The 23,508-nt window shown below is 40.9% G+C and overlaps 1 protein-coding gene across 3 annotated transcripts in view; it reads right to left on the bottom strand.

Moving 5' to 3' along the window:
- RELN (reelin) overlaps window positions 1-23,508 on the bottom strand; it is a 326,208-nt gene that overhangs the window by 104,484 nt on the left and 198,216 nt on the right. For all 3 annotated transcript variants that reach the window (XM_079993517.1, XM_079993518.1, XM_079993519.1), the window contains 5 exons: window positions 20,943-21,009; window positions 17,418-17,651; window positions 16,660-16,821; window positions 10,319-10,555; window positions 1,775-1,967 (listed from right to left, as the gene is read on the bottom strand). In XM_079993517.1, the coding sequence (XP_079849643.1) occupies window positions 1,775-1,967; window positions 10,319-10,555; window positions 16,660-16,821; window positions 17,418-17,651; window positions 20,943-21,009 (893 nt within the window). The remainder of the gene's footprint in view (window positions 1-1,774; window positions 1,968-10,318; window positions 10,556-16,659; window positions 16,822-17,417; window positions 17,652-20,942; window positions 21,010-23,508) is intronic.

Below are 23,508 nucleotides of genomic sequence, written 5' to 3'. Positions count from 1 at the left end.
TTCAATCACGGATGGACTATTGCTAGATTCTCTGGGGCCATTCTATACCTCAGACATTGCTTCTGGGGTCAGCCCTCCCACAGATGGAGCTATAATAAAGTTGGAATTACAGTGGTGCCTCGCAAGACGAATAATAATAATAATAAAAATTTTTATTTATATCCCGCCCTCCCCAGCCGAAGCCTCTTCGTCTAGCGGTTTTTTTGTCTTGCGAAGCAAGCCCATTGACGGCTTAGCGGATTAGCGCTATTAGCGGCTTTTAGCGGCTTATCGGCTTAGCGGATCAGCTGATCAGCGGCTTAGCGGCTTAGAAAAAGGGGGGGGGAGGAAAAAAGTCGGAAAAACTCGCAAGACATTTCGTCTTCCGAAGCAAGCCCATAGGGAAATTCGTTTTGCGAAGCGCCTGCAAAACGGAAAACCCTTTCGTCTAGCGGGTTTTCCGTCTTGCGAGGCATTCGTCTTGCGGGGCACCACTGTATCCAGTACTGGCAGAATAAAGTTGCTTTGAGGGCTGGATTCTTTCCATGTTTCATTGGGAAGACTACCTGAGCTTCCCCAGAGGCGGTTTTAGGGTAGCAAGACTGGTTTGGCCACACTGGGCACTGCACTGCACTGCACTGCACTGCAGGGGGTGGTACAACAAAACTGTAAAATGGATCACAAGAGACTGGAGGAGGGGGGCCACCAAATTTTAGTGTCACACAGGGCACCACTGAAATTTGAGAGCCCAAAGTCCACCATTGGCATCCTGCAGATACTGCACGAAATCTAGAAAAACTAAGGCGAATGTAAATCAATAGAACTCAGGGTTTTGACTGAGTGCTTGTCCCACAGATGCTTGTGGGGTGTAAATGTGCCTATTTTTCTCTAGATCACAGCCCATGAGTTATGCTTTCCTACAGGAAAACTTATTAGGTAATTTTATAATCTGGAAAGGACAAACTGATTAGTTAAAGCAGGGGTCAGCAAACTTTTTCAGCAGGGGGCTGGTCCACAGTCCCTCTGACCTTGTGGGGGGGCCGAACTATATTTTGGGGAAAAAATATGAACAAATTCCTATGTCCCACAAATAACCCAGAGATGCATTTTAAATAAAAGGACACATTCTACTCATGGAAAAAGATGCTGATTCCCGGACCGTCTGTGGGCCGGACTGAGAAGGCGATTGGGCCGGATCCAGCCCCTGGGCCTTAGTTTGCCTACCCATGGTTTAAGCTATTGTTTAATAGCCAGCCAAGATAATAAATCTGGTCTGTTTCAATTAACCACAATTTAACCTAACAAAGACTTGTCTTTTGGAGCACAACAATAAATTGTTAGTGCTAAACTAGTAGCATGTGCTTCCAGTCTCTTCCTTATCTCCAAACCAGAGGGAGAGGAGAAGACAGAATGTGTGAACTCAACATATCAGCAGGCTTGATCACATTTTATGTCCACATTGTTGCAATGAACCCAAGCAAACTTCAGGCTTGTGCATTCACCTCTCTCCTCCAATGAGGAGGTTTCACTAGCATTTATTTTCTGTTTCCCTTCAATTTGGCTTGTTGTGTCATCTGGACCAGGGACAATAGTTTATAAAGCAAACTCTAGTCAGTACAACAAGCCAGGTTCAGGAACCACTGTTTGCAGTTGGGCTGTTCTGAAATTAAGCAGAGTTGCTACAAGCCAGACAGCGCAACAAGTCGAAGACCCACGCACACAGCTTGCACACATAGTAGTAAACCATGTTTTAGTGTTAAGTGTGAACTCGGCTGCCTTCCTCAATTGGACGTACCTCTTGAACCAGATGCCAAGTAAGACCATGGTTAGTAGAGTATTCCAGCTTCACTTGGTTGTCCATGTGAGGCCTGTACGGCTGCCCACAGCCCATTACCAAGTTGAACTGCAGCATATAGGACGCTCCAATTTGCATAGACTGTGTTTCCACGTAGCGCATGCTAGAAGCTAGCTTAGAGTCTCCTGTGAAACTGGAAGAAATAAGGATTTGCTTTTAAAAATAGTTGAGAAGCAGCAGCTATATATGACCATGACACTTTTAGTTTAGTTATACCTGTTGTTATTTTTTCTCACAGCATGAAGGTGCATGCTGTGGGCAAGAAGAAATGAAGACCTGTGGTTCAGAAAATTACAAAAAGCAATGAATATTATAGGTCAAGAAAATAATTAGCTGGATTCTGTATGCTGTTGGGTCACTAAGAACGCAGACAGGGAAGAATGCCAAACACTAGGAAATCAAGTGGTAGAAAAAATGTCTTTGATTTTGAAAGGCTATCTGCTGTTTATTATTAAGTAGAAACTGGGACCACAATAGTGTTAAGAAGCAGTTTTACTGAAATAAGTGCTGGATCATTTTTGGTATAAAATCTGTGGTGCCTTTCAGTGAATGAATTATGCTGAATTAGACCATGTCTATTCAGAAGGATGTCCCATTAAATTCAATGGGGCTTTCTTCTAGTTACCATTGCGATGACTGCAGTCTCAAGACTCATCTATACAGCTGCAAATAAAACGTTTTGTGTTGTAAAGTGCATTATATAAATGTGACACTAGATGGCAATGGTAAGCTATGGCAAATTCAATATATTCTTCAAAACTTTTTTTTTAAAAAAAAAAAATTTCGCAACATTTTTTATATGTGTCTAGATTCCACCTCGGTTAAGTAGAGTTTCCTATCAGCTCTTGAAGTCCCCTTCTCTCAGGGTTCTCCCATTTTTGGTACTGGCTTCCACTTTTTCTTCTTACAATTTTCTTCTGGTTATAGTCTGCCTCTTGCTCAGTCAGCAGCAATGCCCTTAAGTTTCAAACTGCTTGTCCCCTGAGTTTCAGGCTCTGAGACTCAGGAGTCCTGGCAACCACAGGTTCACTTTAAAATAGTGTGGGACCTTTTTTTCAGGGGCGTAGCCAGTGTAAATATTCTGTTCTTCTAAGAGAACAGTAGCAGCACTGGGATTAGCACTAAAGGGACCTTGATGCCTAAAATTTAACTCAGCATGTACCTTTGAGCTTTAGTAGGTTATGTTGAAAAATCAACATTTTAAAAGGAAATATTAAATTGGTTGGGCATTGTTATGCCCCAGAAGCTTCAGAATTCATGCTCTGAACAGCCAGAGTTTGCCCATTTCCTTACATGTGCTTTGCTGGTTGACAGCTGCCATTTTGGGGCAGAAACCATGGAAAGAGGGAGGGGGGAAAGAGATTGGACAAATAAGAGAGCAGGAGAGATTGGACAAATCCGTTTTCCCTTTGTCTCTCTTTCACTGGTCGGTTGCAGCCATTTTAGGAAGAAACCATTGTGGGTGGAGGGAGAGTCACAGATTAGAAATGTTCCCATAGGAAATTCGGGAAATCGTCAGGGGTTCAGGAGCAGAAGCACAGGGAAGAGGGGAGATGGAGAGCGAAGGGGAAGAATCTGAGGGCAGCGTAGGAGAAGATGACAGTGGCCCGAGAGATTCCATGAGCCTCTCCAGCGAATCGGAAGATTCACAGAAGGGGGCGCCGGTGGCCAGGGCAAGGGGGGTCCCAAGGGGGACACCCCAGAAGCAAGGGGCCAGCGGGGACTCCCAGAGCAGCAGTTGGAAATCAGGACCAGCTTCCCCACCAGAGCATAGTGGGGGGGAAGAGTCACAGGTATCGGGAGTAGCGTCTCCCCCAGCAGGGAGAGGAGAGGAGTCAGGGCTGACCACGCCTCCATCGGAGAGTCAGACAACGGAGGGGAGGTCAGATCCGGCCAGTATCCCGGAAGAGGGAAGCAGTGACAGAAGTAGTGTAACGGTCAGGAGGAAGGTCACTGGGTTGGCGCGAGAGGCAAGTTCAAATGTACAGGAGCGTGGGACAGCAGAGAATGAGGATTGGGAACCGGGTCCTAAAGCCCGCCGGAGGGAGGGGGAGGAGCTAAGCGACTCAGCGTCTGAGGAGTCCAGAAAGGGGAATGCCCCAGCGGGCAGGAGGACCCAGAGGAGAAGAGAGCAGCGGAAAAGGTGGAGCAGGGCTAGGATCTTAAACTGGTGTCAGAGGGGAGGAGATTCAGACGGGACTTCGCCGGTCTAGGGTTTAAGACGTAGAGCTGCGCGCTGCGACTTTGAAATGGAAACTGAACCTCAATAAAGACTTTTGTACATAACGACAGCCTGGCGTTGGTCCTCTGTGAGCTGGGACTTAGGGGCAGCTCTGACAGCATGCTACCCTAACAAATGAATTCCTGGGGCCTGCATGTACTGCTTGTCTCGTAATAAAATAAATAAAAATCACTCGGGACAGACACACACATACAATTTAATAACGTAAGGCTAAATAAGAATCACATGAGACAAACAACAATGAACTTAAAGCAAACACCTTTAGCGAAGGGGTTTCCCCCCCACTGATTCTGATAAGAACAAGCAAACAACACAAGACTCTGAAGCAAGCAACAAGAAGATTAAATCAGAAGGATAATGAAAATACTACACGTTTTTAAATGAAAAGATGGGAAACAGGACTGCACTGGACTTAAACAACGGAAAGTCTCGCTCCAAGTGCTGCACCATAACTCTTTAAATAATGCTTCTGCTCCTCAGAAAACAGAAAAACTGCAAGATGCACATGAGATCAGAGCTATTTACTTGCTTCAACATCATTCCCCCAAAGCACTGGGACTGGAGAACCCTGATAAAATGATTCGCACTGATTGTAAGCAAGACCTGTCCGTCACAATGGAGCTGCCGTTCTCCTCTCCTACCTTGGTGTTTTCCTTATATGGTAAGCCAAGTTACATTAGTAAGACACCTGTCTGCAGCATTGTCTGAATTGCTGAGCTGCCACAAAGTGCTTTGGGGGGCCCTGCTTTGATTCAGGGTGCCTCATACAGATCCTGCTTCACCTCTGAGAAGCTGAAGACCCTCCAAAGCTCCCCTGACTGGCTCAGGATTTGGGATTTGTCTGGACCTTCTACGTGGCTAAAATATATCAGGCTGAATAATAAACTGGATTTCTCTGTGTTGGTCAATCCACTATACATTCTTGCCTTCTTTTATGTTCATTGCACTGGATATGTATCCGGGGTGGATAGAATAACTTTGATGTCTCCTAAGTGCTGGGAATCTCTCCCCCCGCCCCCTCAACTCCTAAATACCAAGAAAGCACAATCTCTTTGTCTCATAGGCCATTGTTAAAAGATCAAAAAAAGATCAAAGAAGGTATGTTATGCAGGGACCATACTGAGCATGATATGCGAAGAGATGCTTTTTAAAAAACAACAACAGTACCTTTTCATAGTTTCGTTTTATGCCTACAGATTGCCGGTAGCCATAACTCAGTAGCATTAAAGACACTGACTCTATTCCCTCTCTCATTTCTTCCTTCTGTAATTCTCCAGTGTACCTGCCTACTGCTGTTTTTTACTGCTGGATTCCCGACCCCCTCTTCCTTTGTGTGAAAAAACATATGCTTGGAATCAATTTGAGCACTGTCAGAAGGTAGCCAAATATATTGGCCGCATCATAAAAGAAGAGTGATCAAATGCTCTCCAGAAACAAGGAACCAAGAGGATGTTTGTTATAAACATTCTTCTGGGAAATGAATTCTACTTGTACATTTAATTAAATGATGTGCACACTCAGAAATAGTCAACTTCTGTGGGTATTCCCAAAGTAATCAGTCCACCTGCGAGCACTGTAGACTAATTGGCACATGTGGGGATAATAGCATACGTAAATGTACAGGGACTTTCACAACCACTGCACTTTTGAATCCATGACTTTCAATAACAATGGAAACCCCTGTGAATACAGATAAATTGTTGTTGGACAAATCGAGCATGTTAACATAAGAGATTGCAGATTCCCACAGTCAACCTTGTCGTTTTGCCTCAGAAGATAGCAAAGTTTTTATAACAGGGAGGTGGGTTTTTTGGTCATGTCTGATTCACTTGCCTTAACCTCTAAGGACCTCAATACATATGTGAAGTTTCATATATGGAATTTCACACAAGTAATGGTACCGGCATCCATGGAGCTCAGTACATCATCCAGAAACACTGGCTGGGAGTGTGAAAATGCTTTTCTGTATTTAGCAGATTAGCCATTAATGCAAGGGGGAAATCTGAATTAGGATACCATTGTGAACCATTAGTAGTAGCCATGGTTACTACCACCTAGCTCTTTTTAGGAAAAGCTGAGCCACCGTCACGTAGATCACTGCAGCTATTGGATGTACTGATACACAAATCTGATTTTTTCGGAGATTCATTCATTCATTCTTTCATTCATTGCTATTGTAATATATTTATACAAATCTCTATGCAAATGCTCACAGAACTTTAAGATTAACAAGTGCCTCCCCACTTAAGCAAATTGGAAATAATTCCAGTGTGACTTTGTACAAACCTAAGTTATTACTTCATATGCCTACAGTAACAGGAAAAAACACAGCCCTTATCCACTGTGTAAAGTTCAACCACTCTAGTTTTCAAATGTGATCTGGGCTGTTCATATTATTATTATTATTATTATTATTATTATTATTACCACCACCAAATATTGGTCTGAATGTTAATGGATAATTAATGGAACAAGTTACTTTATAGTTTGAGCTAATTTCCATCCATTAAGCAGCAGTAAAGGAGAGGAAATACTCCAGTGGGAAAATGTATAAAAGCTTTTATAAATGCCAGAGCTTAAATCTTGAAGCAGAAATAGATTCTGCTTTACAAATTCCTGTCGACAAAGGGAAACCCACCATATAATTATAAGCATTCCCCCCCCCCTTTAAATTGTGCTTTAAGATGACATGGTGTAAAATGATTTATAGCATATTGACTACAGTTCTTCTAATGAAAAAGCAATTGTCAGAGTTCTCCCAGGAGAACACTTTTCATGCCATAGCAATCCATGCTCATGGAAAGTCATGAGTTAGAAAATGAGAAGCAAATGGACTCACAGCTGGGAGAAGCCAACAATAATTAATTTAACTACCAGCCATTTGCACAGACCTGATATAAGTAAAAAATTTCCCTTGAGACATGCAAGGTCAGGGAAGGGAATAGTTCACATCTCACAAAGCACCCAAAGAATATTTATACAGCCCAATAATTTAAGTGCGCACAATGCTTTTATGTCCAATTCAGCAATAATCAACCAATAATCAACCAAGAAGAGAAGGCTGCAGAGTAATTAGCATGTAGTTTCTTGTTTGGACTTACAGGGGGCAGGGGGGGGGGAAACCAAAAGAAGAAAAGAAGAAAAAACAAGAAAAGAACTTTTACCTTGCCACCTAATAAAAAAAGCCCATCAAAAAAAATCCCCACATATGCTGTGCCAATCTAAGGAGACCAGAGGGAAAGCAATGGCATTAAAGGCCTTTCATGCCAACTCTTTGATGAAAATGATGCAAACAATTTGAGCATGGCCATGTTGTTTCATTTTAATGAGCAGTGAGCACTTCCATTGTCCTTATTAAAGTGGTTAATGCAGTTTCTACAGCCTCATTATCACTGCCAAAGCACATTTTACGTTGTTCTCGCAGCCAAGTCAACTCCTTTTACTTTGAGAGGTGATCAGAAAGTCAAATCAGACTGTTCAAAATCTACTTGTTAATAAAAGTCCTGGCGTGTTAGTCCTGGGTAGCCTTGGGCCAACAGTTCTATTATTTACTGTTTTCTCATAATCACAATGATTCCAGTTTCTCAAAGCAAATTATTCATTACATAGCAAATCCATAGCAGGGGAAAAACCTTGATTAGAGATGGATGAACGTTTACTGGGTGGTTTGATGAAAGCAGAAAAATAAAGTTCTTGTAATCAGGCTTGGAGCCTTCATGTTTGAATCAGGATACCTTTCAACTTTATTTGAACAGATGCTGACAATTAATGAAAAATAACTTTTCACCATACCAGTCCTAATGCATTAGTAATACTAGTACATAAAGTTTATGCTAATGCAATATTCATATGCAAGTGCATTATGAAATAAAACCTTCAAAGGCAATTGAAACATAGCTTAATAAAACTGATTCTTTCCATTGGTGCATTATACTGCTTTGGTTCATAATAATATCTTAAGTGCTGGATCCACGGTTAGTCTTGATCAGGGGTCGGCAAGTTTTACCTCATCTGGGCCAGTTCACTCCCGCGGAGATCACTTGGTGGGCCGGATTGCGTCTGCGCAGACGCGATTTCCAATGCCATGGAAGTGAGTCCGCGCTATGCCGGTTTAGTGAAGCACGCGAGGACTCACCGAGTGGGCGGCTTGGTTCAGGGGCTGCTCCTGGGCCGTTTAAACGACCCCTGTGGGCCGCTTGTGGCCCATGGACCACAGGTTGCCAACCCTTGGTCTTGATGTAAGTGGTCATGCCTAACTTTAAACTCCACTGATTTCAGTGTGTCTACTTTAGGCTTGAGAAACCCATCTGGGTCTAACCCTACATTCCAGTGTGAAAGAACCTATATACCGGAATCTGTATAGCACACACATATTTCCTCCTCAGAAGTACTATTCATTGGGTCTTACTCACACAAGCATAGTCTCATACATGGAAATATCCATTCAGAAGTAACTTTTTTATTTATTTACTAAGTTTTAAAGAAACCCTCCCACACAAAGCAGCTTTCAACTTTGTAATCTCTCACTTTCGCTTTACGGAAGTAACAGTGTCCTCACTACAGATCACCCTTTATTCAATAGATTCACTCTTGTCATAAAATTCACAAGAAATGCATGTGATGAGAATGTTCCTAAGTGGGAAAAATGAAGAAGGGTTAAAGGTACTTTGCATAGAAAATCAAACAACATTTCTTTGTGTGCCTCCTCCACCAGAGATCCAGAGGGTGGCAACACAAGAACGGACCTTTTTCGCAGGACCTCCCAATTTGTGGGATGCTTTCCACAGGGAGGCTTGCCTAGAGCCTTCATCTTTAGGTTCCAGGCAAAAACATTTCTCTTTGACCAGGCCTATGTCTTTTGAAATGTGTTTGTGGGAAGGGGGTCTTTGTTTTTGTTCTTACTCTTATTGTGTAATTGGTGTTCTCATTTTGTATTTTTATATTTGGAACTGCCCTGTAATCTTTGGATGAAGGGCAGAATAAAAATAAAATAAATAAAAACCCCTAATATGCATTCTGCATATTGTTGTCACAGTCCATCTTTACAATGTACAGTAATGCACTGGAAAGGATTACGGAGGTGGTTCGATAACTGATCTGCCACTGCGATACTCCAATATGTAGTGTGGCATGGAACTGTAGGGTGTCATACAATTGCAGTGAAGGGAATTGCTGGTGCTGCAACGGCAACACACAGCAGAGTAGCATTAAAAAAACCACTAATGTGAAATACAGAACTAAGAGCAGAAGTAGAGCTATGGCAAAACAAGAGACAATTCCCTGAACACCATTCTGTAGGTGATTTGGGGCACCAAGAAGCCTGCTATACTGGCAAAATATGACCTATCTAATATGCAGTAACAGGATTTTGTAACGAAACAGCAGCTGGCAAGTAGATATTACATATCCCACACTATGGGGATGTTGGCAAAAACACTGGGGGAAAACATTCATGGGAGTAGGTTTATGAGTTTTCCATACAGAGACCATTTTATATCTGAAAACTGCTGGGAACTTATCCAGCCACAGTGAAAACCTTTCAAAACCCCATTGGATTCAATGGGGGTAGAGAGATAAATAGGTGTTTAACTTTCCCATTACATTGCCAAACCTTAGAAGTGCTTAGATTTGGCTAGATCATATATCCCTTGAATAGAATTGTTGCGAGATAGGTCCTGCTAAATACAAAAGATTAAGTAGCTACACAGAAAACTATTTATCAATTGTGTTTTAAGTGTGTCCTCTAATCACGTTATGTCCCATCTCCCTGCCTTAATTTGCATAAATTAATTAATGTAACTGAAGGAAATCAGAGCAGCTAATTATTCTTTAATTTACATCAGTGATCAGTTCAGGATAAACTTCCAACATGTTGCAGGCAAAGAAACCATGTGAGCACAGGCTCACCATCAAGCATAAATCACATTGCATTGCAGTGTAAAATTTACCCCTCATTACATATAGGTCAACGAACACATTGTTGTTCATGTCATGTGCCCAGGGGAAAATTCTAATGAACAACAAGTAAGAAGAGAGTCATCTGCAGAAATCAATTAGACCTTTTCTACACTCATTAGGATACTTAGAAACATGCTCTATTATCCTTTTTACTTAAAGATTTATATCCATATCCTAAAAGCAGGTTTTTACATGATACTAAGTTCTGCTAAGTTTACTGGGGCTTCTACTCAAGCAAGTGAATATAAGAATGAAATTTCACACCAAAAACCCAAAATACTCACCAAAGTGTCCAGTCATGGCCACAGTATGGTTGAACATTTCCCAAGTAAAATCCAAGAGACTGAGTAACTTCCACCAAGTTAGTGAAGTCTAGGCTAATACTGTTGAAAAGTACAGAAGTCATGATGATTTCATCAATCGCCCACACGTCCTCGCCTTGCGAAGAATGATATGGCTGCCACCATCGGAACTGAATGCCAAACTGCCTTGCATCTTCTGGTAGCTCCACTGAAATTATTCTTAAAAAAAACACAAAACCAAAATGAACTTATTGAAACCGCCATGGTAGAGAAACCTCTTAAATGGTTCTACAAAGCCAAGGCCTTTGCATGAGGCCCCTTCATATTTTTCTTCCAATCCCTCCTAAAAACAAACCTCCGTTGACTGCCGTTCTGTTGTCTATTCCTGCTCTGATCCTTATCCCCTATTGTAACCCAAGTCTAAATATGTATAGCTGCTTTTGCTCATGTTTTATCACTTGCTACCCCATGTGTCTCCCTCCCACCTTTCCCCACTATTAAAATTCAGATTGCAAGTTCCTTTTGGCAGGGACCCTTTCCCCTAATTAATTCTGTGAAATTCAGTGTACATTGACTGCCCTGCATGCATGTATTTTTAAAAAACCCAATGCACGGTTGCTATTACTGAGGTTAGTAATATTATACAAGACTACTAAACCAAACGTCATTATGGTAAGGACAAAGCAAACCTTGGTGGAAAGATTACAATTCAAAGCTAAATAAATTAGAAATAAGCAGAGTTAGAGGAGAACGGAGTGAAAAATACAAGTGATAAAATGTGAATGGCAGAAAGCAGAATTATGTACTAGCTTAAAGCAAATGGAAAAGAATTAGAGTCTTCTCTTGTAGTGTATCACCAGCAAAAGGTAGCTGGCACACATTCAAGAGGTCTCTGGAGATCAATAAATTATGATAGTAAGTAAGATATAGCCAGTAGGTGGGCTGCACTGAATTCTTCAGGAGAACATATTTATGGTGCAGTATATAATTTTATATTAGCTGTCTGAATTTCAACAGGCACAACTAGCACTTTGGGTGTCTAAATCATCCCAGTTATCCATACGGTGGATGTACAATAGCTCCAGGAATATATTTGTTGGAAAAGACTGTCCAAACATATTTAAACAAAACTTGTTTCGATGATCAAATGTGCATGATGGGGGAGTTTCTTACAGCGCAAGGTTTCCCTGAGCTACATTATACTTACAGTACTTTTCCAGGCAACCATTTCTAAACTTTGGAAAAGGCCTACACAAAAATTACCAATGTTTCCACAGGAGAAAAATGCAACTTCACTTTTTTTTTCTATAGCAGTTTAACATGTTAAAAGCTCTTCATATGCATAGATAATTCCCAATAATCGTTACAGCTCTTTTAAGGTAAGTCAAAATGACAGTTATTATTGTCACCATACAGCAGACCAAGTATAAGCAACTCTTGCCATCTCTAAAAAAGATTGCTAGCTACAGTCAAGGCCCTACTAGACATTACATAACATTTCCCATGAGTTTTAAAAACCAAAAGCAGGCTTGGCAAGATGGCAATCTGAGCAAAGGAAGGTCATGTGAAGAGAGGCTGCTCTACTTTCCCCTCATATAATTGTCACTTCAAAATGACCCACAAGCCACTTTCTCATCCATGGGGAAGGGGAAGACATGAGGTCTCCCCCCAGCAGGTGGGAAAGTAGCCTAGAGCAGCATTTCCCAACCTTGGGCCTCCAGCTGTTTTTGGACTACAACTCCCATAATCCTCAGCTAGCAAAACCAGTGGTTAGGAATGATGGGAATTGTAGTTCGAAAACAGCCGGAGGCCCAAGGTTGGGAAACACTGGCCTAGAGGATGTAGATATATATATATATATATATATATATATATATATATATATATATATATATAATTTTTTTACAAATATCATGACAGGGGAAAGGATTAATCAGCCCCTTGCCCCTTCTTGCTCTTCTTCTGTTAATTACTGCTTCCCAAGCTAATTTCCCACTCAAATAAATGCTTTTTGGGAAAAGACATGGAACTCTAGGTCATGTCTCTGTAGAGGAAAAAAACAAACCCTTTATGCTAGAATCATTCCAAAAGTTGAATTAAAAACCTTTTGTCAGCTTTACTGCCCCCAGTGTCTTTGGCTACAGCATGTAGCACATGTTATATTCCTTCATTAAACAATTTATTTCTCCCTTTGTTTTCATCATAGCACTGACATAACTGTAGACCCAACTGCAGTATTTCTGGAGGAACAATCCCTAGAAAATACTCATTTCTCCAAAACATAAAAATGAACTCCCATCAGAAGATGAGATTGTGTGCAGTTTTGTACTGCCCATGCATTTCTTTTGCCAGCCAGTCCCATGAGCCTACCACCGTCTTCAAGGCCACTTGATTTCTCATGACAGCTGTGACAACAAAACCTGTACTTGACAATCTGTGAAGAACATTAAGAATAATATCGAATTTCCAGGAGCAATTACAGTACACAGCTACAGGGAGCATACATTAATTGCCATGGCAATGACATCTTTGTGAATGTTCCATAAATCAATAACAGCAGATGCCCACATGCAACACGCAAGGTGAGATGTGTGGCAGGACAGCATAAGGAGCATTTGTCTCCATCAATGTACAATTAAATACTGGAAAAAAATGCTTTCAGTATATTTCTACTGAGTCTCTCTGTGTGTTTTCTTATTTTTTCCTTCAAAGAAAACCTGTAAGTAAGTTGCCATAAGTGACTGGCGGTGGGGAATGAATTCATACATTTAGCATCGTGCTCCTTCTTTCCCCCTTGTATGGGCCTGAGGTATGTGCTGTTATGTAGCTCTTTGATTCTTCACATACATGCAAAACCTCTTTGCATCTTCACTCATGGCAAATACCAGCACTTTCAGAAAGTGCTTGCTAAGCTGTCTTTGTGAATCTCAATATATGCACTCAAAGTATCTTGTGATATCACATTTATTCTTGCAGACAGAATGTGCTAACTGATTAACAAGAAGAAGTCAAATGGAACAAGTGACTTTGGAAGTGCTGGAAAAATTGATGCAGAAACAGTGGTTCTAAGGAACAAGAACAAGGACTGCCTCTTTCCATATGAACCTACCCGGACCCTGAGATCATCTTCTGAGGCCCTTCTTCATATGCCTCCTGCCCAAGAGGTCCAAGAATGGGCATTCTCTGCAATGGCTCCCTGTCTGTGGAATGCTCTCCCTAGGGAAGTTTGCCTGGTGCCTTCATTGTACACCTTTAGGAGCCAGGCAAAAACATTCCTTTTTAACCAGGCGTTTGGTTGATCTGATTGAAATCCTATGCCCTTTTAAAATGTGGGATTTTTTTGGGAAAGGGTTATTGGGTTGTTCTTGTTGTTGTCTCTATTACATATTTTGTGTTATTATATTATGATTTTGTTCTGTGAACTACCCTGAGACCTTCAGGTATAGGGTGGTATATAAGTTCAGAAATAAATGAATAAGGCTTGCTTTTAAACAGATAAAGGAATCCAGTACTTAAGTATAGTTGTACATTGCTCCTGACAATGTTACCCAGTGAGGATAGATGTGCATGTAAAGGTAAAGGGACCCCTGACCATTAGGTCCAGTTGCGGGCGACTCTGGGGTTGCGGCGCTCATCTCGCTTTACTGGCCGAGGGAACCAGCATACAGCTGCCGGGTCATGTGGCCAGCATGACTAAGCCGCTTCAGGTGAACCAGAGCAGCACACGGAAACACCGTTTACCTTCCTGCTGGAGCAGTACCTATTTCTCTACTTGCACTTTGACGTGCTTTCGAACTACTGGGTTGGCAGGAGCAGGGACCGAGCAAGGGAGCTCATCCCATTGCGGGGATTTGAACCGCCGACCTTCTGATCGGCAAGCCCTAGGCTCTGTGGTTTAACCCACAGCACCACAGGATAACCAATAAAGCCCAAAGTTACTCTGCGTTTAACCCAGCAACAATTCTGACTATCAAACAGGGAAGTCAAGAAATACCCAGCTAGTCCCCTCTCTGATGACCTGCCGCTGCAGGCAAAGACTAGTTGTAGACCTTTGACCCATAAGTTTGCTAGGTGACCTTGGACTGGTCACTCTATCTTGATCTAACCTACCTCAAAGGATTATTGTGAGGATAAAGGTGAGGAAGAACCATGTACACACAGCCTTGAGTTCCTGGGATGAAAGGCAGGATAGAGAGCAAATGAATCAAAATTCTTAAGATCATTATTTGCTGCCCCAAAGTGTACACCTAATGCAGTCTTAAGGCAAGAGGCAGGACTGCCCAGAGTGGAATTAAAAGTCTGGGAGCAAGCAATATTCCTATCCTCCTTGGCTTATGCAAATAACTAACAAGATCAAACAAATTGGCCTAAACCCTGAAAATCTTTTTAATGGAACTCTGAACAAGGCAAAAGTAATTATCACTCAGAGACTTTACGATGTCGAATTACAACAAGAAGACGCCCTACTCCCGGAGACGTATAGATGTTTAAAAGCTTGGCCTAATTTTGCAGCTGCCCCTTACTTAACTAACATCACTAACGAAGCTCATAGATGGGCTTTCTCCAGAGCCCGCTTTGAGACAATGCCCTCAGCAGTACTGTACGGCAAATTTACGCGGGCACCAATGCATGCGCGTCTCTGCCCCTGTATGTCTAATAAGGTAGAATCTGTCACTCACATCCTTCTATTTTGCGAATTCTATAGTGAAGAACGAGTTCAACTTATTTTGCTGCTTTTATCAAAATTTATACCCCTTCAACATTATTTGGAATCCTCCCCCGAAATTCCACGAAAATACCTTCTGGAAGATTCCTCAAGCTCAATATCATATGAGGTGGCCAAATTTTGCACTCTAGCAATCAGGAAGCGTAAATCTCTTTTGTTGAATGGCACACTGCGAAGTTCCCTTGTGTAATTTTTTTTTTTGATGTTGTTGTTGATTTCTTTTTGTTTGACCTTGTGGTGTTCTGTGTCGCTGGCTTTTGCCGCAATAAAACTTTGAAACTTTGAAACTTTGAGAGCAAATGAATAAATAAATAAAACTGCCTCTTGTAGAATCCATTATACAAAGAATTCAGTGGAAAAGGTATATAAAACTATATAGATTGTTCTGCTGTACTGGCAGCCACTTTCCTTAATTCATACATTATACATAACATGGAAAATATTTCTAGAATTGAAGTTCCACTTTCAGGAAGGAAATGAAATTCTAAAATCTTCATCACTATCTTTATTACCATGCATTGAACAGGGAAAGAAGAGTCGTTACCAGATTGCTCTAGGAAGGTACAAGGGCACAGCCGAGGGGAACTAGGTTTGGGCTCTATGTAGTATAACCTTTAAATACTGTAGTGCATAATGGGACTGAGGCATAATTGTATGAGAATAAGGCTCACCAAAATGAAAGGGACATAATTCTGAGTAGGCATGTATAGGTGACTTTGATGGTAGTATATCATAGAATCATAGAGCTGGAAGAGACCACAAGGGCCATCGAGTCCAACCCCCTGCCAAGCAGGAAACACCATCAGAGCACTCCTGACATATGGTTGTCAAGCCTCTGCTTAAAGACCTCCAAAGAAGGAGACTCCACCACACTCCTTGGCAGCAAATTCCATTGTTGAACAGCTCTTACTGTCAGGAAGTTCTTCCTAATGTTTAGGTGGAATCTTCTTTCTTTTAGTTTGGAACCATTGCTCCGTGTCCACTTCTCTGGAGCAGCAGAAAACAACCTTTCTCCCTCCTCTATGTGACATCCTTTTATATATTTGAACATGGCTATCATATCACCCCTTAACCTCCTCTTCTCCAGGCTAAACATGCCCAGCTCCCTTAGCCGTTCCTCATAAGGCATCGTTTCCAGGCCTTTGACCATTTTGGTTGCCCTCCTCTGGACACGTTCCAGTTTTCCTTCTTGAACTGTGGTGCCCAGAACTGGACACAGTACTCCAGGTGAGGTCTGACCAGAGCAGAATACAGTGGCACTATTACTTCCCTTGATCTAGATGCTACACTCCTATCAGTTGCTGATATTGTTTCCAAAATATGCAGCCTTTCATTAAATATACAGTTAATCCATAAATATCTAAGGAGCGCCCACATTCTCAAATTATATTAAATTCAAAACATGAGAAGGGTACAAAAACCCCCACAACAATGAAAGTAATTTGCACACTGCAGCGATAATGTATTTTCAATTCAACCAACAACTCCTACTAAACCGAGTCTGTCAAAATCATCTTAAATACAAGTGCTTAAGCTTAAGTGTGTTATGGATGGGGCTGTAGACATGAAAATGTCTCCATGAAAATGACTGTTGTACCTTGGTTCATGGTAGTTGAGATAGGAATAATGTTCCAGCAGTTTCCACGTAATCCCATTGTCATATGAATAGTGCAGCAATACTCCTTCTCCAGGCTGATCAGGTGCTTTGCAGGTACTCAGGACGGATTTGCTTCCAAGCCTTAAGGTGAACTGGAGGAACCTAGATAACAAGGGCATGAATCGTTGTAAATTGCAATTTATACAGCACTCTCGTCCTAGAACTGTGGTTGTTTTTTTAATCTTAAAAATCTAGACAAGCCAAGGAAAACAATATTTATAGGGTCTTTGTGAAGCTGAAATTGTTTATTCAGTCCAGCAATGCAATGTGGAATATATTGTTTTAAAATGCCAATCATTATTGCCTTCAATTATTTATTAGGAACCGGAGGGGTGGAGGAGATATCGAATGGATCTAATCAGCTGCCACAAGCTGTCAAAATAAATATAACCTCATAAATAATTAATTAGCACTTGGCTCCAACACTCACTTTTGATATTAATGCCGCATGTTTGCAAACTCAGGCATACAATAGTTGCCCCCAAATGTATTAAATACTTAGTGCTGCAGATAAAGCAAATGAATTTTAAAATTAAATTCCGCACAACCAAAATCAAATAAGAAGTATATTAAGAAACTAGTAACATGTTAGATCAATTTTCTCTATTGGAGGCTGCGAGTCTTAATACATGATACCCGAGGCGCTCTGGATCCTGTGTTGTAACTTCAATGTGTTATTTCCATTTATTTCTATTTACCTGGACTGTGAGCTGTCAAGGAAAGAAGTGATAAGCTGACGCCTCCCGTCTTTGTTAAAAATCAAGGCTTTGCCACTTGCTAGGACTCCACAACCAAAACTTATTTCAGCACCACGGATAGAGTAAAAATTGTGATACGAAGAAAGCCTAGAATTGCCAAAACTCTCAGATATAAACATAGGAAAGGTCTGGGAGGCCATTTCACATGCGGGCCCTGAAAAGCCAGGATCACATCTGTAATAAAACATAAGAATTTTATGTTCAGCTAAATATTATAGGTATTATAAAGATCAATTCATGGATAAAGTCACATGTCTTCAGACATAACAACCATAATGCTGTATAAAACTTCAAAAAATTAAATTAAGTCTACCCAGCTACCATTCCTCTTCAGTTTTGAATCTCTACAAATATTTTTTCTTAAAGCACATTCAAACATTCTTTTGCTAAACTGCGGAAATCCTGTCCCGAGACAACAAAACTCTTCTACTTGACAGTAATACCTATTTACTGCAGTGGAATTTATTATAGGGCAGTCTGTCCTCTGCCTTGCCCAGACTAAAATAACATAGGGCAGGAATTCCAAAAATCCAAGAAGCTGTGTTATATGTTATAACAGCAACTAGATTAGGGAAAGGAAACTGAATGGTCAAAATAAAAACATAATAGCAGAGAGAGAAATATAATACAGTGGTACCTTGGTTCTCAAACGCCTTGGTAGTCAAACGCCGAAAACCCGGAAGTAAGTGTTTCGGTTTTTGAACATTTTTCGGAAGCTGAAGATCCGATGCAGCTGTTGGCTATTGTTTCTGGGGCACCTGCACCAATCAGAAACCGCGCCTTGGTTTTTGTACATTTCAGAAGTCAAATGGACTTCTGGAAGGGATTAAGTTTGGCGCTTTTGTTTTTGCTAGCTATTTTGCATTTTTGTGGCTTTTTCGGTTAATTTGTTTTTGTGACTGTGTGGAACCCAGTTCAGCTACTGACTGATTGTGTGACTGCGGAAATGGATAAAAGCCCTCCCCCAACCAAATAATGACTATCATCAGTGCAGGTAAGAAAAAAAAATAATTTTGATTTTTATCATCTACAACACTGTCTTATTTATTTTCCATTACAGTATATTGATTATTGCTTTCATTTTATGGATCAATGGTCTTGTTAGATAGTAAAAATCATGTTAAATTGCTGTTTTAGGTTTGTTTTTTTAAAAAAAGTCTGGAATGGATTAATCCATTGTGCATTACTTTCTATGGGAAAGCGCAACTTGGTTTTGGAACGCTTTGGTTTTGGAAAGGACTTCCGGAACGGATTAAGTTTGAGAACCAAGGCACCACTGTACAGGTATGAAAACAGGAATCCCTGCCTTCATTGTTCTCTATGTGCCCCACTGTCTCTTCTCCAGCAAACCATGAGCTGTAACTCCAAGGTTTGTTCCTAGGTTTATAGTCATAGTTTGTCTGAAGGAAACACAGCACTGCAGCAGCAGGAGGACTGGGGGAAGAATGTGATAGCTCTAGACTCATCTCCAGGAACCCTAACCCTTTTGAGTTCACACTAAGCTGTGGTATGGCTGACGTGGAAGTCAGCTCTCTGTTGACATGGCTTGGTACGTCCTAAGTGCAACAAATAAGAACCCTACCCACATCTAACAGCTGTTATTCACAGTCCTTTGGATGCGTGGACACACACTTCTGGTCTGACCCAAAACAAAGCAAGTTGCTAGAAGTGTTTCATGGGGGCAGATGAAGATAATCGACTATATGGGACTGGCAGAAATGACCGGCAGAATCCGAGACCAGGGAAAAGAGTCAGCGGAAGAAGATTGGAAGAAATTTAAAGACTATTTACAGAAATACTGTAAAATTAATGAATGTTAGAATGATGTTGGATAGAAACTAAGTGGTTTCCAGCTGTAATGCTTAAGAGATATGGGAAAAAAAGGGTTTAAAAATAAGTAATAACTAATGGTGAGGATTTGCTGAACTAACATTTTGAATTGGAATACAAGAAAGGGAGGTATGAGGAGGTCTGGAAAATAAGTTAAAAGAAAATAAGTAATGAAAACGTTATTTGTTTTTTTAATTATTTTTGTATTTTTGTAGTTTCTTTTTTCCCCCCCTGTTTTGTCTTGTATTGTGTGGTTTGTTTTTTTTTTTGAAAACTTTAATAAATATTCTTTTTTTAAAAAAAGAAGTGTTTCATGGGAACACTCTGAAAAAGTCAAATTTTTTTTTGGAAGGGTTCAATGGAACACCCAAGATAAGCTTACTTTGCCACTCGCTAACCTTTTTTGCACAAAGCGCTAGGGAACGGTAGGGGTAACATGTAGCAGAGGACTCCCATTATTTTTTTGCAGTTGGGAATCATGGGAAATTCCGAGCTTTCATGATCCCCTGCTGCAAATGAGAGCTCCATGGCCAAAGAGAGGCACGGCCTCATTTCTGCTTGTGACTGACACCAAGGCCAGAAACCTAGGCTCAACTACCACTCAATCAAAAAGGGACTCTGCTACAAAGGTCACAGACAAAGATATATTTTACAGACCATTTTCTAATTAATAGATTTGGTGAAAGCAGTTACCGTATTTTTTGCTCTATAAGACTCACTTTTCCCCTCCTAAAAAGTAAGGGGAAATGTGTCTGCGTCTTATGGAGCGAATGCAGGCTGCGCAGCTATCCCAGAAGCCAGAACAGCAAGAGGGATTGCTGCTTTCACTGCGCAGCGATCCCTCTTGCTGTTCTGGCTTCTGAGATTCAGAATATATTTTTTCTTGTTTTTCTCCTCCAAAAACAAGGTGTGTCTTGTGGTCTGGTGCGTCTTATAGAGCAAAAAATATGGTAGGTGACCAGTCCACATAACCAGAACCCTAGCAAATAGAGGCTGAGGCTCTGAGGCTAATGGAGTCAGTCTCAAACACCTGATGAAGCAAAACTTCAGTTCAACTATTGTTATGGTTGGATGGTAAATGTTAAAAGTTAGGGTGACCATTGGAGTGTCTGTTAGAGTGTCTGTTAAAATGCTCCAAAACCTCTGGAGAAAAGGCAAATAATTTTTGAAGTAGCGGGTATGGCACTCATGGAAAATGCTTTCCTCCCTGCAGCTGAAGCTATGCCTTTTGCCACTGCCAGTTGGGAGAAGTTATAATAGGTATGGTAAACAAATAAAGGCGGAAGACAAAGGGAGCAACCCATCAGGTGGTGCTGCAGTCCATGTTACATGGCGGATCCCAGGTAGGCCCCTCTGAAACACTGCAGTAGTATTGGTGAATAGCACTGCCCCCACCTTATGCCACCACCTGATAATTGTTTTGATTCCATATGGGCTGAATGAATGACAGAATCTCTTAACAAGAGTCTGGTCTAAGCGAGGCGAGAACTCTTCTTCTTGATAACCACTTGTAGAGGATCCTGCCTATTCTACCAGGAGAGGGTGCATTCCCAGAGGACAGACTATCTTACAACCTAGAAAGAACCATAAATATGAAGCAGAAATACATTGGCCAGTGGTTTATATCAGACTTACTTGCAGCCATTTCTACTGCACTGCCCTCGACCTGAGCAGAATTTGAGGCAAGATGGCCCAATGTAAACTGCAGATAAAGAAAACTAGTTATATTAAATTCTGAGACAAAGAAAAAACAAACAAGGCACAGATATACTGACTTCATAATATCAAGCAAGACTAGGATATTTACCTTTGATCCAAGCAATGTGACTGTGTAAGTGATAGATTTATAGTGAATATATGGATGGATGCATTTGTTAACTATGACTCTGACTGAAACAAAACTTGCTCTTGCAAGATGATTTATGTTCTTTTGAATATTGTTACAATTAAGTTTATGATTGGGATATTTTTTGGACATTTGCCCTTTTTTTGCAGGAAACTGATATGGATAAGCAGTTTTCCAAAACAAAAAAAATTCCTTCCAGTAGCACCTTAAAGACCAACTAAGTTAGTTCTTGGTATGAGCTTTCGTGTGCATGCACACTTCTTCAGATACACTGAAGAAGTGTGCATGCACACGAAAGCTCATACCAAGAACTAACTTAGTTGGTCTTTAAGGTGCTACTGGAAGGAATTTTTTTTGTTTTGACTATGGCAGACCAACACGGCTACCTATCTGTAACAGTTTTCCAAAAATAGCCTTACTATATCCATTATCCAGGAGCTCAATAAGACCCAAGACAAATACAAGAAAACCAGCAATGGATATGAATAACACACAATGAGTGTGTTAAAACCTAAGAAGTTATTAATGATCAATACAGTACAACATTTCAAATAACACTGTATAGCATGTACATGCTATGACAACAAACTCTAGTGTCTAGCAGGGGACCCAGCACTCTCATATACTCCCATGTCAACAAAGTCATTCCATTTAACCGGCATGATACTGAAATTGTCCCTGGTTTGGCCCTGTTTTCCCACTGAAAACTTTGAAGCTAGCACTGGAATGCCTTGCCATTGCCATGTTCAGGCACAAACTGGCAAGCTAAATATGTATTTCTGATGGAAAATTCATGCGGACTTGTTTTGGTTTCAAAACATGAACATTCAGTCACCAATTGTGCTGCCATTGTTCTGTTTAGAATTTTCTTAGGTGCTGCTTTAGCCTTTAGTTTTTTCATAGATACCCTCTTAATAACAATACACAGTGAAAAGTGTTTGATGTCCATTTTCCTTCATTTTGGGGATGTCACCACACACAATCCAAAACATTAATATTGCCTCAAAAACTCAAAAACAGTTAATCCCTAGTTAATGCAAAAAATAAAAATGTGCATGTGTGAATAACATTACAACAAAAAACAGCAGGAATTAACTATCACACATTTTAATATCACTTATCAAAGGTTCTTCCCCATCTCCCCTTCCATAAGATTAATAGCACAATCCTAGTCATGTCTACTCAGTTTCACTGAGTTCAGTAAGGCTCACTCCTAAATAAGTATGTATAGGACTGCAGCTTTAATTCATGTAAGGTTTTTCCTGTAAAAACTGAGTTACATGGTGCAGCTTTTGGACTGCAACTTGTTTAAAAGAAGAAGTGTACTCCGTTTTTCATACTTCCTAGCTTGATGCAAAATTTTCGTTAAAGCAACAACACACTCACAGATCAACATCAGAGATCTTGGCCTGAAAACCTCCATTTATAATAAAATAATGTTAAAATTTATCCTATTTCTTTGTGGGGATATTAGTGAACTCTCACATTCTTTTGCAGAGCTTTGCACATTTTGCAGCTTTCTTGTTCCTCAGATATGTTTACTATAAAACCAGCTATATAGTATGTCATTCACAAATGAAGTGCTACATTGTAAAATGCTTTTGCTTTGATCATGCCCTTCTTATTTTATTAACAGATCTCATATGACAGATCTCTACATATCTACTGGAAATAAGGCCTGCTAAACGAGGACTGGAGGACTTGGAGCAGGCTTTAAAATTCTGCCTACTTTCTCCCTGCCTCTTCCCTCTTGCAAATGAATTCCTTGCCCACTCAGGATTAAAATGAAACCAGCCATACTCCTACACCCGCTCTGGAGACTCAGTTTAAACACAATAATAAAAGTGAAAATAGGAGTGTGTGGTTGATTGCACTCAGATGGATGTAGTGATGGTTAGCTGTAATATTTAAACCCACGCAGAGAAGTGTCTGAGCAGTTCCTGTGCAAGAGACAGGGAGAGTGAAGAGAAATGGACATTAGGAGAGCATGTGGTGGCAAATCTCTAAACCTTGGTTTCCTGGTACATCTGGACCTAGCCAGAGAAATCATTTCTGCAACTCCACATGTGGATGTGTAATAGGACACATGCATTATTACTTTTTTAAAAATTACATACGTAAATCAGGTTTATGTTTTTAAAACAATTTCTAGGATTTCCCTATATTTCTCTCTCTCTCTCTGTCAGTGGCGTAGCGTGGGTTGTCAGCACCCGGGGCAAGGCAAGTAATTTGCGCCCCCTAACCCATGGATTTGCGCCCCCTAACCTGTGGATTTGCGCCTGGTGCGGTCGCCCCCCCTGCACCCCCCACGCTACGCCACTGCTCTATGTCAGGCATGACCAAAGTCCATTTTGG

Source organism: Podarcis cretensis (genome assembly GCF_951804945.1).
Source record: "Podarcis cretensis genome assembly, chromosome: 10".
Taxonomy (NCBI): Eukaryota; Metazoa; Chordata; class Lepidosauria; order Squamata; family Lacertidae; genus Podarcis; species Podarcis cretensis.
The sequence above is the reverse complement of the archived record's forward strand: the minus strand, read 5'-3'. Positions and strand labels throughout refer to the sequence as shown.